Source organism: Macadamia integrifolia, unplaced genomic scaffold (assembly GCF_013358625.1).
Source record: "Macadamia integrifolia cultivar HAES 741 unplaced genomic scaffold, SCU_Mint_v3 scaffold46, whole genome shotgun sequence".
In the NCBI taxonomy this organism is placed as follows: domain Eukaryota; kingdom Viridiplantae; phylum Streptophyta; class Magnoliopsida; order Proteales; family Proteaceae; genus Macadamia; species Macadamia integrifolia.
In genome coordinates this window covers 709,382-724,330 of record NW_024870459.1, presented here as the reverse complement: position 1 = coordinate 724,330, position 14,949 = coordinate 709,382, and the positions used below count along the sequence as shown (strand labels likewise).

The following is a 14,949-nucleotide window of genomic DNA, read 5'->3' as shown; positions in this document are numbered from 1 at the left end:
TTTCTTCTCGGTCATCTATGCCCTCAACCTTGCCTCTCGTAGGCTTCCCCTTTGGTCTGATCTCCTCTCCTTTGCCCCCACCACGGGCCCTAGACCCTGGGGGATTGGGGGTGATTTTAATGTTATCCGTTCCAGCCATAAGAAACATGGAGGCAACCCCAGTGACTCTTTAGCTGTTGACTCTTTCAATGATTGCATTGATGATCTGGATCTCAATGATCTTAGATGGTCTGGTACCAAGCTTACTTGGCATAACCGAAGAGTTAGCAATCTTCGTGTTGCCTGTAAGCTAGATCGTGCTCTGGTCAATGAAGTTTGGCTTGGATCTTTTCCTTCTTCCCATGCCTATTTTGATCTTCCTAGAGTTTCTGATCATAGCCCCATTGACATTCATGTTCTTCCCTTCTGTTCCTTTGGCCCTAAGCCCTTCAAATTCTTTGATATGTGGACTTCGCACCCGGACTTTCTCCCCATTGTCCATGATACCTAGTCCATTCCCATTTCCCCTTCCCTCTCCCCGCTCATCGCTTTTGCCAAAAAGCTCAAATCTGTCAAAGCTGTCCTTAAGCACTAGTACTCTACTGCCTTTGGCAACATCTCCTCCCGTGTCTCCTCTTGTCGAGAAATGCTCCTTGCCATCCAAGCTAGAATCCAGCTTGATCTGAGGATCCTTGTTCTGGCCTTGGAGGAGCAATCCACTACTTCTGAGCCCTCCTTGCCCAAGAGGCCAAGAAGAAAGTTTCCTTTGGCAGAAGGCCCGTATCAAGTGGTTAGATTTGGGTGATTCCAATTCTGCTTTCTTTCATCGTTCTCTTAAAGCCAGACACAATGCGTTCTGAGGAGATCAAGCAAGGGGGAGTAGAGATGGGCCGAGAGCCTACAAGAATTGAGGGGAAGGCCCAGATATTTGACTGGGAGGGAGCCCAAGGAGAACCCAGTGATACCAAGAAGGAGGGATTGAGTTCCAGGGGAGACTCTAAAGAGGAAGAGATTACATTTAAGGAGGTTGATACGAAGACCTGAGAGGGATTCAAAGGAATGGAGGGAGGACATAATGGAAGTGATGGAAAGAGGATCAGCTTTAGAGAATATCATGATGTCATCAGCAAATGCCAGATGAGTGAGACAAAGGGACTTGCACTTGGGGATGGGAGAGATGAGATGAAGATCAGAGGCCGATTGGATAGAGGGAGACAGGACCTCGAGAGAGAGCGAGAAAAGAAAGGGGGAGAGAGGACAGCCTTAGCGGATACCCCGACCTGAAGGAAAGTAGCCAGCGGGGCTACCATTAACTAGAACAGAGAAACCGGGGGTGGAAATGCAACAAAGGATCCAATGGACAAAGGAAGGGGGGGAAAGGACATTTGGAGCAAGGCATTAGAGATAAAATCCCAGCTGATGGAATCAAAAGCCTTATGAATATCAATTTTGAGGAGAGAGGAGGGGGAATGATTTTTCCAATCAAACCCCCTAACAATCTCATGACAAAGAATGATGTTGTCAACGATACTCCTCCCAACAATGAAGGCAGATTGATTTGGGCTCACCAGAGAATCAATGACTTTCCTAATCCGATTAGCCAAGATTTTAGCAATGAATTGGTAGAGGAGATTACAAAGCGAGATTGGCCTGAAGTCATTCATGGAATCAGCGCCTTCCTTTTTAGGAATGAGACAAAGGAAGGTATGGTTAATTCCGCTTATTTGAGAAGGATTGAAGAAGAAGCTTCTCACAGCAAGGATGAGACCATTACGAATGATATTCCAACAAGAGGAGAAGAAACCCATACTGAAGCCATCAGGGCCAGGGGACTTATTGGCCTTGTGAGAGAGGATGGCAGAAAGGATTTCCTCGTCAGAGGGGATGAAGAGCAAGGAAGGGATAAGATCCTCAGAAACCAGCTTGTTTAAGAGGAGGGGGGAATAGGAGGGGGGAGGGTTAGGCTGGGAGAAGATACCAATAAAATGAGAAACAACTTTAGCTTTAATTTCATCTGGATTATGGAGCTGGACACCAGAAGGAGAGATGAGCCTTGGAATGGTGTTGGCATTGTGTCTGGCTTTAAGAGAACGATGAAAGAAAGCAGAATTGGAATCACCCAAATCTAACCACTTGATACGGGCCTTCTGCCTAAGGAAACTCTCTTCTTGGCCTTTTGGGCAAGGAGGGCTCAGAAGCAGTGGATTGCTCCTCCAAGGCCAGGATAAGGATCCTCAGATCAAGCTGGATTCTAGCTTGGATGGCAAGGAGCATTTCTCGACAAGAGGAGACACGGGAGGAGATGTTGCCAAAGGCAGTAGAGTACTAGTGCTTAAGGACAGCTTTGACAGATTTGAGCTTTTTGGCAAAAGCGATGAGCGGGGAGAGGGAAGGGGAAATGGGAATGGACTAGGTATCATGGACAATGGGGAGAAAGTCCGGGTGCGAAGTCCACATATCAAAGAATTTGAAGGGCTTAGGGCCAAAGGAACAGAAGGGAAGAACATGAATGTCAATGGGGCTATGATCAGAAACTCTAGGAAGATCAAAATAGGCATGGGAAGAAGGAAAAGATCCAAGCCAAACTTCATTGACCAGAGCACGATCTAGCTTACAGGCAACACGAAGATTGCTAACTCTTCGGTTATGCCAAGTAAGCTTGGTACCAGACCATCTAAGATCATTGAGATCCAGATCATCAATGCAATCATTGAAAGAGTCAACAGCTAAAGAGTCACTGGGGTTGCCTCCATGTTTCTTATGGCTGGAACGGATAACATTAAAATCACCCCCAATCCCCCAGGGTCTAGGGCCCGTGGTGGGGGCAAAGGAGAGGAGATCAGACCAAAGGGGAAGCCTACGAGAGGCAAGGTTGAGGGCATAGATGACCGAGAAGAAATAGATGAATGATCCAGAAGAGTGGGAAATAGAGAGGTGAATGACTTGGTCCGAGGAGGAGAGGGGGTACATAGAGAGATATGAAGGGTTCCAGAGAATCCAAATTCTACCATTAGGGCTGTGGAGATAATTAGTAGCAAAGGACCAAGAGGGAGCAATGGAAGAAGCAATACGAGAGGCATTTGCTTCTAGGACTCAGGTTTCAAGAAGGAAGCAGAGGTTAGACTTGGAGGATCGAATCCGAGAACGGATCTCAGCTTGCTTAGATAAGGAGTTGAGACCACGGACATTCCAGACGGTCTAGGGAGTCATTTAGAACTAGAGGAAGAGGGCAACAAATGCTCGGAAGAGCGGGAGGGAGGACCTGAGGAGGCAAGCTTGGATGAGGTTTTTTGCTTGAGATTATGGTTGGCACTGGCTTAGATTTAGAAGTGTGGTTTGATTTGGAACGCAAGGAGGCTTTGGAGGCTGGGTGCAGAGTTTTCTTCTTTTTGGAATCCCAAGAGATAGGCAAAGGAGGGTGAGTGGGCCGGCTAGGGGAGTTAAGGAAGGATGAGGGTTGGCAAGTGAGGCTAAGGGAAGGAGAGGGGGAGGGGGTATTGGATAATGTAGGGTCTTAGGATAATAGGTTTGAAGGATGATTGGGGGGAGGGGTGATGGCAGGGCGAGATGAATCGGAGTTCACAGCCCCCAGGGTGGTGCAACACTGAGCATCATCTGAAAGGAGCCCAGTAGAGTCAGCAAGACCATCCAAGGAAAAAACATGGTCTTCTGTCAGGTAAGAAATGCTGATAGAGGCATTGATGTAGCTTGCGGTAGGGCCTTCCAAGGCCAAATCAGAATTGTGAAGAGGTAATCCAACTGGTGTAATTGGAGGCATCAAGGGATCACCCAAATTCTGAGTGGGATTAACAGTGCCTTCCAAGGCCAAAAGAGGAGGCTCTGTCAGTTGAGAAGTGCAAACAGAGAGGGAAGTAGAGTTGGTGAAGCTGGAGTCAGGGCCTTCCAAGGCCAAATTTTTGGAGGAGCTTGCGGTAGGACCTTCGAAGGCCAGCTTCTTGACGAAGCAAACGGTAGGACCTTCTAAGGTCAATCCGACAGGGCTGATCAGGGGATCAAAAATGGGAGCAGAATGTTGGAGATGACTCGCAAGGGCGAGCAAGGCGCATCATTGGCTGGGATGCCGCAAGTCAGGTGGAGAGAGACTATAGGATCACAATCGACGAATAGAAAAATCGCAGCATCAGGATCAGGATCAGCAACAGGATGGGGGACGATGGTCACCAAAGGAGGCGGGGGCCTCGTCGGAGCAGCAGAGCATGGCGACAGTGGAGACGGGGGTCTCGAGTCACCAAGGAGCAAGGTGGGAGATCACCTGAGGTCGTGAATGGCGCCGTGGAACTCAGGGAGCCATCAACGATAACGGAGTCGGAGCAGGGCAAGCAAGTAGCAGTAGCAGTCGGAGCTTCCGTGGCAGCAAGAGGAACGGGCAGGTAAGGAGCAGGTGTCAGGTCAAGTTGGCGAGGATGGATAGGAGAAGGTTGGTTGGGTCGGTCCAAAGACATGGAGCAGTTGGATGGGGCTTGGGTTTGGTTGTAAATGTTACCCAGGTAGAGAGGGTGGTTCGAGGGAAATTTTGAAAAGTTATTTAAGAGTTGAATTGGAATGAAGTTGTTCAGAGGATAGAAACGCGGTTCAGATGGTTCAATTGGTTTAGTTGGGACGTACGGTTCAGAGGTTTCAGGGTTAGGTCTAGGAAAAGTCGAGGTTTCAGATAAAGGAGCAGGAGACAGAGAACAAAAGGAGAAGTGGGAAGGAGGCGGAGAAGTGGCCAATGGAATGGCGCTAGGTGGGAGAGGGAGCAGCAGAGGAGGGAGGAAACCAGAGGACACCAAGTTCAGAGGGGGATTCACCGAAGAAGCAAGGTTAGAACCAATAGAGGGGGCAGGCAGGGAAGAAGAGGCGAGAAAGGCATGATTCTCATAAGATCCATCAACGTCATCGTTAAGCAAAAGGCTTGAGAACTGGTTTGGACCAGCAGTCAAAGCATTACAGGGGAGACCAACGGTCTGAGGATCAGGAGAGTTTCCATCAATTGCAGCGGTAGGGCTACTCGCCGGCGGCGGATTTGTACTTTGATCTGAATTTTTTTTCTTTCTATTTTTTCTTTTATAAGTATGCACAATGAACCGAGAGCATTTGGATCATCAGTTGAGGGGCGGATAGCTTCATCCTCGACAACAGAGTTATTTTTTATGCAGAGGGCGGTTGTATGCCCAAAACATTTGCATAGAGTGCATGTTGGGGCCAACCAATCATATTTGACTTCTTGATCGAAGGAGAAGCCTTCGCCATCCATGACAGTGATCTTTGAGGGAAGAATCTGATCGGCTTTGACTTCAATACAAACTCTAGCATAGGACAGCCGATCCATAACCTTTGTTCTCTTATCGGAGTAAAGAGGTTTGCCTATGATGGAACTGATGAGACTGAGGCCTTTAACACACCAAAAATGGAGGGGGAGGTTGGGGAAAATGACCCAAAGGGGAATGGACTTGGGTTCAGATTTGGAGAATGATAGGTATTCATCCCATTGATGGAGGAAAATTTTCCGACGTACCACGGACCTCCATCAATGGCAACGCTGCGGTCATTGGTGGCAGCGAAGTTAAATACAAACGTACCATTCTCCAACATGAAGAAGGAGATAGTGCCGACGGGTTTCCATTGGTTAAGCAGTGAGGTTTTGACCACAAAGAAGGGAGGTCTACCACCAAGGAAGGACCCGACGACACAATTTCTCCATTTGGAGATTTTAGAGGCAAGGAGTCCAGGTGGGCAGAGACCCACCAGGATAGAGATGTGGGTGGTCGGAGGATGGAAATGCAAAGAGTGACATGCAGTAGGAGGTAAGGTAGGTGAAAGAGGGGAGGAGGAAGGACGAGTGGAGGTGACTACGGAGGTCCAGGAGCGGTTTTCTGCAGGTTCGATAGGAGAGGGGGGAGGGGGTGGGGGGGCGAAGGTTGGAGAGGAGCAGGGAAGTTTCCGACGGCAGAGGCCATTGGAGGAGGCGAAGGGAGCATTCAGTCAGGGGATTCGGTCAGGGTTAAAAGTCATCTGATCAATCTTTTAGGTAGGAAGCCTACTTCTTTAGGTCCAGATACTCTACTTCAGTACTTTGAGACACATGGCGAGCTGTAGGGGGCCCCGCCACAAATATATGGATCCTGTGGCACCAGATGAGACATCTGCATATATATTACATACTAACCGCCATGGCTAAAGCATTTGCCACTTGAACCGTCTGCACACTTTCTAGTTGAATTCACAATATCTTCTTGGGGAACATGCTCCTCAAGGAGAAGGTCCTAGTTGGTCTAGTTTGTAACAAATGACTGCTGCTAATCCACTATTTTGGCATTGGCATAAAAGGAACTACCTTCCCACTCGTCTACTGGTTTTTATTTAACAGGTCATTAAACCTAATGACCTATAGCCAATCAAAGAGATAAGTCCATTCATAATCTCACAGAATGACTGCATCATTAGCGGTATTGATCTCTTTCAAATCATTTAGCACCAGTTATTGTATTAACTGCACCAAGCATAAGGAAACATAAAGAAAATTCAAACCCTTTGAAGCATATATAATGTTGCATACACCAGAACTTGGACAGAAAGTAGCATTTCTTTAGGCATCCCAATGATTAATAAAAAATAATAATAAATAAAAAAAAAAAGAATAATCATGATGAGCCAGTAGAAGCAAGCCTAAAAAACAGAAGACTCTGTACAAGTTTTGTTACCCGACAGCCATATTAGCAGCCTTGCTGACACTTGAATCACGTAAAATTATCATCTCACCAGCACTTCCCCCTTCAGTTGTCTCGACTTTCTTTCCTTTGTCTGAGTCCACACCACTTCCATCAATTTCAGAACTTAAACTTAAAATTTGATGAACTTGTCTAAGCTTCCCATCATAGAGAGACTTTTCTTCTGACGATAATTTTGCTTTTCTCCGGTTAAACAACAAAGCATAATGGTTGGACAATGCCTCCAGTTCCTGAAATACACCACAAGTTTCAACTTCCATAAAATGTCATAATTAAATGCACTGATGCATCCAGGGAAAGCGCATCTTTGAAAGCAAAAGATATTTACCTCCAGATGTTCTGGACCTCCATAAATATAAAAGCATCGGTCAAATGTTACTTCCTCAAAAAGTTTCTCATCATCAGTTGATTGCTCATCTTTCATGGAATTCTTTTCAACTTCAATACCAGTCTCAGTTATCAGTAGATCCATGGTCTCTTTACCCACACGTTCAAGCACTTCTATTCCCCTCGATGTAAAAGCTTTTCCGGACTGTAACAAAAAAAAATGAAGAAAAAAACATGCTAAGAATGTCTGACACTCCTAAGAAGCAAATTTGACAACCAGAGTGCAAACCTCTATTAGAGATGGAGCAGAAGTTACAGCAGAATGCTCAAGCCTACAAAGCACAGGAAAATAATTAATTAGTAGAACTACCAGCAGCAACTGCTCTTATAATGCAAGATATGAAGTCCAAAAGCAGTCCATAGAACAAATGACTATGAAATACATAAACACTCATATGGTTCTTCCCACAGAAATCCTCAATTATCTCACTCAGCTTCAAATGCATCAATTCACAGGATAAACACATCAGAAATTATATAACTTGAATATGCATGTAACATTAATCAATACTAAACAATGTTATGCAAATAAACTAATAAAGAAGGTAACCAAATGAAACATATGAAAACCTCTATCCATGTTTTGCATCTAACACAAAGTCTAATGTTCCGAGTCCAATCCTACCTTTATGAGACTCACCAGAGACATTATATGAAATAATAAAAAGTCCTCTATTGCAACAGAATCCATATATACACAAATCTAACCACAGAATTGAGCTCCAAGTTTTTTCAATGACACATTTAGCAAATAAGTATTTACTTCATTGAAGTAAATTCATTGCATTGAGCCAGAAATATAATGTTAAGAAGCAGGCTTGTAATATTTGTTCACCAAGACACACCAACAGAATATAGAACATTTTAAGGCCTACAAAGAAATCAGCACAGCTTGTGACTTCAGGCATATCAGTTTCAATTATCTCAAAGGCCCAATGACTGCCCAAACAATAAATGCAATGCTTATCTCAATCACAAAGTCTACCATTTTTGTTTTCTACAGCGTAACTTTTCTTACCAGTCATCACAACAATAAAAGAGTGAGAGAGTAAATTATCCAAGTCAAACAAGGTTAAAAATGCGTACTTACTTGTGGACCAAGTCGGAACCCCCTTTCCAAGCACTGCCAAATGCTTGCCATGCTCCTGAAGCAAAATTTTCCACAGATTTGTCGAAAACCATAAGACCCTGAAAACCAGAGGATAGATAGAAAGAAAAGATTCATAATCGACACAATACACAAAATTTCAAAATACACCTACAATAGCTAAAGCAATTCACTGTAAAAAAATGCAACTAGCATATACAAAAAGCAGCATAGTCCAAAAGGCTTTGAGTAGGTATGTTGTGGCTTATATCTGCAATATGCAGTCCACACAATATATTAAATAGTAAGTCCCTAGAGAGAGCAGTGATGTAGTAGCATATAGGGAATAAAAGCAGAGACAAACAGAAGCTGCATTAGGGTACAGGACTACTTACGTGAAAAACAGTGAGATTTACAAGCAGTAGAATATCAGGTGCCAGGAATATATATAGAAAATTGGAAGTTTTTCTTACCTGGCCCAGAAAAGATTCCTCACTGGCTTTCTCCAATTTATCCAGGGCTGACTTCCGCATTATGTCATTATCTTCTTCATGTTTCCCTTCACTTGCTGATCCCTCCATTTCTCCCTCCTTTTCAGATTCTAAGTCAGGATTTATATTCTGAATATCTGAAATTCCCTTTGCAGCATTCTTGGCAACCGCAGCAGCCTAAGTCCACAAAATTGGGTCAATGTCACTTAAGTATACAACATTATTGAATTTACAACCACTTTGCAAATAGACAAAGAGATTGGATTTATAATATACATAAAATCAAGCAAAAACATTGAATGTATGCCTCTCGTTTTGCAATTTCGGTCCGACCAAAAAAATTGGATTTTTTTTTTTTGCTAATTTTGAAGTTGCTTTTCTTTTTTCCTTTTTGGAACATTGAAGATAAACAGTCAGGGGAATGAATTTTCTGTTTGGAACCGCACAAAATGTGAGAACAAACAACATTACAAGGACCCTAGTCAAAAAATTAAAGCATCCAGGACTATTGAAAAAATATGAAGTGGAAGTACTTGCTATCAACTGTCTAGAGTATGCTAGAGCGAAAAGTGTCCATAAATGATTTTTATCCACAAACACCAATGAACAATTGAATATACAAACACAAATCCAACAAATTTTTTTTTTTTTTAAATATATCAGAATGAGATACTCAATCTAGTTTTGTCAAATTGCATTGGCAACCCAAGGCAGTGTTGCCTAGGTAATCGAACCTCCCAGCTCCTTCCATAATATATTATACACGCTCATATGGAAAAAAATAAAAAAATAAAAAATAAAAAATAAAAAAATTTATTCACACATCCTGAGAATCTGAGTATGCCTTTCTCACATGATAAGTGGAAAAAGACAATAAAGTGCTAGACCTAACAAGAAACAAACATAAAACAAATGGCACACAAGAAATAAGACAGTAAAGTCTTATGGGATGGGCGGTTTCCTAACCACAGTTCCCGCCTAAGTGCATGTCTACCCCAGCTGGGCTAACAAATGAACAGAAAAGAAAAGAAATAGCCTTGCCAGTCTCTACAGATATCCTGTACATAGGTATCCTCACAAAGAGAATCCCAGAAAAACACCAAACCCATAGGCCTTAGCAGCCTCCTTATGAACTGATTCCATCTGATTCCCAAAAACATTGCATTCCTTCTCTAAATGAACAACCTAGCTAAAGGAGAAGCAACCACATTTTTTTTGGGTTATGGCAGAACCATTTCCTACACTGCAACTCTCTAACACCTTCTTAAGAGTGCCATATCTATTTCATCAACCACACCTTATTCAGCAAGACATCTCATACTTTTGATGCACACAAGTTCAAATTCAAAAACATTATGCTATAAGAACCATTTCCATAAAACATGTGTAATGACCACCTATTATGCAGGTATTTCTGCAGAATTCTTTCATTGTAGTAAGTACTAACCTCTTAATTAATTCAAGTACGAATGAAATTATATAATGTCAACTGTTTGACAAATAACTTGCCGAACACATTTTAACGAAAAAGTGTAACATCATTTCAACAAGTTAATTATCATAATAATAGCCATTAAAAATATCACTCTCATTGAAGCGATAAATATAGAATGCGCCTCCGGCCAAATGTGTACAAGATAGCCTGCTAATTTGGGCCACAAGGAGTAATCATTTGGGTCATTCCCACTTTTGGTGGAATACCCAATCTGACCATATCTTGTGTCACCCAGAAAGTTTGTTCAAACCAATATCGGAAATTTTGTGTTTTTCATTTTTTTTTTTTTTAAAGGAAGATTATTTACTGAAAAGGATAAGGGTAAAAATTAGCCCCAAAGGTAGCAAGTGCTAAAGAAACCATCAGAATAAAGGCAACAAACCCCAAAGAAAAAACCCAGGAAATTAAGTTCTTCCTAAAATTTCTTTCTTATTTTCACTGGAGTTTTCCACAATGTCAATTAAGTTTGTGTAACTCAAATCCCGACAAGTTCGAGGTCGAGTCATTGTAGAAAAAATTATGGAAAAAATAACTACAAGAGAAATTTAATTAAACTAAAAAAGGATGGGGTAAGCGTAAATATAACATCGATTCATTTCGCAAGTTTCATCTCACTCAAAAAAAAAAGGGAAAAAAGGGGAAAAGAATGAACATAATTACAGAGAGAGACCCAAGATGTTCGTTAAGATCGTCTGAGTGGATGATAGTAATCAAAAATTTTCTTTTGGCCCAATTCCATTAAGCCTAAGCTTGTCAGCTTCAATCTTCCACCATATCTTCAAAAACATTTATTCGAGATCATAATATTTGATAAATCTGGATGAGAAAGGGGGTCTCAAGCAATATGTTGACTTAAGGATAGAAAGGACCTCTGGAAGAAATTCTTCCTAAATTTTTTTATTTTTTTTTTCTCTTAAAGTTTTTAACCTCAAAAATTAAGATTTATCAAACAAATTCATGAGATGCAACAAATCTTTATATCAAGGAGTTTGAGGTTGAGTGATTGTTAGAACTATAAGGAAACAATATTCATGTGAGGAAAAAAAAAAATGAAGGGATAAAACGCAACTTGAAAGCCATAGACAGAGTTGATGGTGATTAGGTGGAAACATGAGGATCATTGGATTAAGCAGGATTGGTCTTGTTTGAAAATGACCAGTGACTGTGCAAGTGAGAAGTAATACAATGCAACTTGAAAGCCCTAGACATAGTGGATGGTGATTAAATCGAAAATATGTCCAAATCAAATAGTGGAATGGAAAAATAAGAAAATAAGTCATAGAAAGAGTTGGTGAACTATTTAATATAATTTTAGTATTTAATATGCAATACTAATTACAATACAAATTGTAATCCCTGGATTTTCGGAGTTATATTTCGCCTCTTGGTGAACCCTGTTTGAGCGGAACTCGACACATAGGAATGGGGACCTTAAGGTCTACTTGTCCACAAAATTGGGCATCATCTGATCTGCTTCTTTTTTTTTTCCCACTCCAAGATAACCATGTTAAGGCAATGAATCCCTCTTCTATCTTTCTGGTTTCATATAATTGTAGTTGTTTAATATGTAATACCAACTGCAATACGAATTGTAGTCTCTAGATTTTCAGAGCTATATTTTGCTACTTGACAAACTCTGTTTGAGCTGAATTCGACACATAGGAATGGGGACCTTGAGATACCAATCCACAAAATTTGGGCCCTATATGGTCTGCTACGTGACAGAAAATGGTTCTGTCTGACAAAATAAAACAAAGAAAGAACTAGGCTTCTTTTTCCCATCTCCAAGATAATCACAGTAAGGCAATGGATCCCTCTTCTGTCTATCTATATACATATATTTATGGTTTCACATGGGATGTTTATAAATCCTTGCTCAAACCCATGACAAGATGACCTGTTATGATTGGAAATAAAGGATATACAATCTCTCCATGGTAGGGTGACAATTTTTGCAATTGTACAAATGTTCAAGGAGTAGGACCACACTAAAACACCAAAATTATGAAAAGATGACAAAAAAGAGTGAAAAGCACTAAAATGCAGAAATTCCCACACTAAATAATGTCAATCTAGAGATCCTCTATAATTTTATTTACAAGCATCTCACCACGACCCCAGTAAAATTCTACTAAAGGTTAACTCAGCCTGCATCCATGGATGATAGAAAACGGTTTTCATATGACTCAATTGCCAATCAAATTATGTTCCTCCTCTGAGTATTACGACTAGTAGAATGATTGAGTGTCCCAATATAGTCATGTGAAGAACCAGTTGATAATGAACTCAGATCCCAATCACAAGCACAGATAAACCTTGCCACCAAGAAGGCATAATTGACATGAAACCAAAGCCAAATAAATTGGTTACAAATATTCTAAGTTCTACGATTTCAGCATTTCCATTACTCGAATTACTCATGCATGAAAAGTCCTCAATGATCTCTCTAACCGAAAATCAACATCCACCAAAAATACATCATCATTAAATCCTCAAGATTGCTCCTGCCGCAAAGGATCATGAAGTAGATTCTGGAAAAGTCTATTCACACAAAGGAAAGAGGGGGGAACGAATCAAGCAACATTACTTAAGGTATGGAAAATTTCTCACTTGTTTCTACATATATATAAAAGAAAAGTAGAAAAAATGAATTCAACTCAAACAGATTATCAAAAATTCGATAGCTTGACAACAAAACAACAGATCTGGAATTCAAGTATTCCCATATCAAATACCAATAGAAAAACATAGTTTCAACGCAATAATCAATAATTAAAAACCATAGAAAAGTGATACATTGATACTGAAAATAAAACTTCTCTTATAAGAAGAAAGTTGAGAATGAAATACATTTCGAGATATCTCCTCGGCTGCAACTGCAGCTGCTTTCTGAAGATCTGACAAAACAGAAAATGGAGAAATTCCCCAACCTCCCCAACCCCCTTTGGCTGAAGTTGGTTCCGGTGCTGTTTCTGATGCAGAATCTGATTCTAATTCTTTCTTTCTCGGTAATTGGGTGTTTTCCTCCATCCTTGAACAGGTGCTTGTTCTTCGATCTTCGGAGTTCTAATTGGATCTAATCATAGAAATGGCAGTTCAAACTACAATATTTCGATTTCGATTCTTCTAATATCCTTTGTTCGAGATCGAACTGACTCACGATCTGATTACTGCGAGCAGTTGCTAATATGAGTAATATCCCGCTTCCATCAATAAACGGAAAGTCGGAAACAATCAAACAAACAAATGCTTCCAAAGTTCCTCTTTACATATACATAGCGGGTGGTGGTGTCTGTAGACTCTGTACTCTGTACACGGCCGGCGGTTCGACCAATTGTCCAATAGTGGTAGAATTGGTATTAGGTACCCTTCTCTCAAATTTAGAGATGTCGTTAAAAAAAAAAAAAAAAAAAAAAAAAAAAAAAAATGGAAAAGGATAGTTGAAGATCCGAATTTGATTCTCATCCGCATCCATTTATTTGTTTTCGATCAAAGGGTATTTGATTTTAAATTCGAATTATTCAAGACCCAATTATAATAAAAACTAAAAAAAGACAGGTGTTTTCTATCCTAGAGCTCGCCTTGTGCCCATACAAAGAGGTGCACACCCCAAGAAGGGCAAAGTGGTTATTTTACACTCCTTGTGTCTGTGTTGTAATGGGAGAAATTCATGATTTTGATGGTTTCTAAAGTTTAGAGGGCTTTTAGAGAATGATGAAAAGAGTTAAGACAACTTAAAAAACATGGATTAAAAGCAAATTGTCTTTGGTGGGGGAAGAAAGGTCTAAGTTACTCAAGTTAAGGATGTAAATGGACACTCGAAAATTTGAATTCAATTCAAAACTATATCCATTTAAAAAGGTATTTGTATCGAATTAGAAAATATTCAGATCTGATCACACCGTATTTGATTCGTTTACATCCCAAATGATATGCACAAAACTTTTCGTGTTGAAAACTATAACGAAAGGTTTCATGCACATCCGTTGGACGGAGACGAGGTCTACAATGCATCCCTCACATTTGTTAAATAGCTGTTTGTATGCCCTAAACCATGCATGACCATGCACAAAACCTTTCCCCAACAATTAAGCGAATTCCAAACTATTAAACAAATATATGCTATAAACTCGCATTATCAAATCTGAAAAAAAAAAAAACGAAAGGATATGGACAACACAACCATCTCAACAAATGATTGAGGAAGGAAGAGTCAAAGAGACGTAAAGAGTAGAAGAGGGTCACTCTCAAAATCAAAGAATTTTTACTGAAATTTTTTTTTTTTTAAACAACCTTTTACTGATTTAGAGTGTAATGATTTTGGATTGGTCCAAACAAGATTCTGCTTCTATTCGTTTATCAGTTTAGGATTTATTCCAAAAATTTATATTCAAAATCAAAACTAGACATGGCAAGAGTGTTCCTTGAAGATCTGGTGTCATCTTCAGGTCAATAATAATTAAAATAAAAAAAAAAAATTCAGGTCAATAGAACTGATTGAGGATTTTTTTTTGGGTGAAATGACTGAGGAGTTTGAGATCACCTGAATAAAACCAAAACCTGTTTATTAAAACAATCCAGATTGATTAACCAAAATTCCCATAAAAATAAATTATTTGACTGCTTAACAACCAATTAACATCCATTAATCAAAACCATTTAAGGACCATTAATTGACTAATTAATATTTATTAACTAGCTCAGTTTTGTCTATGAAAAGGCGGCAGAGGCCAGTAGATCGACTCCTGTCACATGGGTGTGTGAGAATTCGTAACCTTT

General features: G+C 40.5%; 1 protein-coding gene across 1 annotated transcript in view; it reads right to left on the bottom strand.

Moving 5' to 3' along the window:
- Positions 1-13,458, bottom strand: part of LOC122068827 — a gene marked incomplete in the record, with an annotated part of 17,205 nt that extends 3,747 nt beyond the window's left edge. Inside the window, 6 exon segments of the mRNA XM_042632743.1 lie at positions 6,684-6,940; positions 7,039-7,242; positions 7,327-7,369; positions 8,188-8,285; positions 8,658-8,852; positions 13,021-13,458. Coding sequence (XP_042488677.1) covers positions 6,684-6,940; positions 7,039-7,242; positions 7,327-7,369; positions 8,188-8,285; positions 8,658-8,852; positions 13,021-13,200 — 977 coding nt within the window.
- Positions 13,459-14,949: the final 1,491 nt, after the last annotated feature.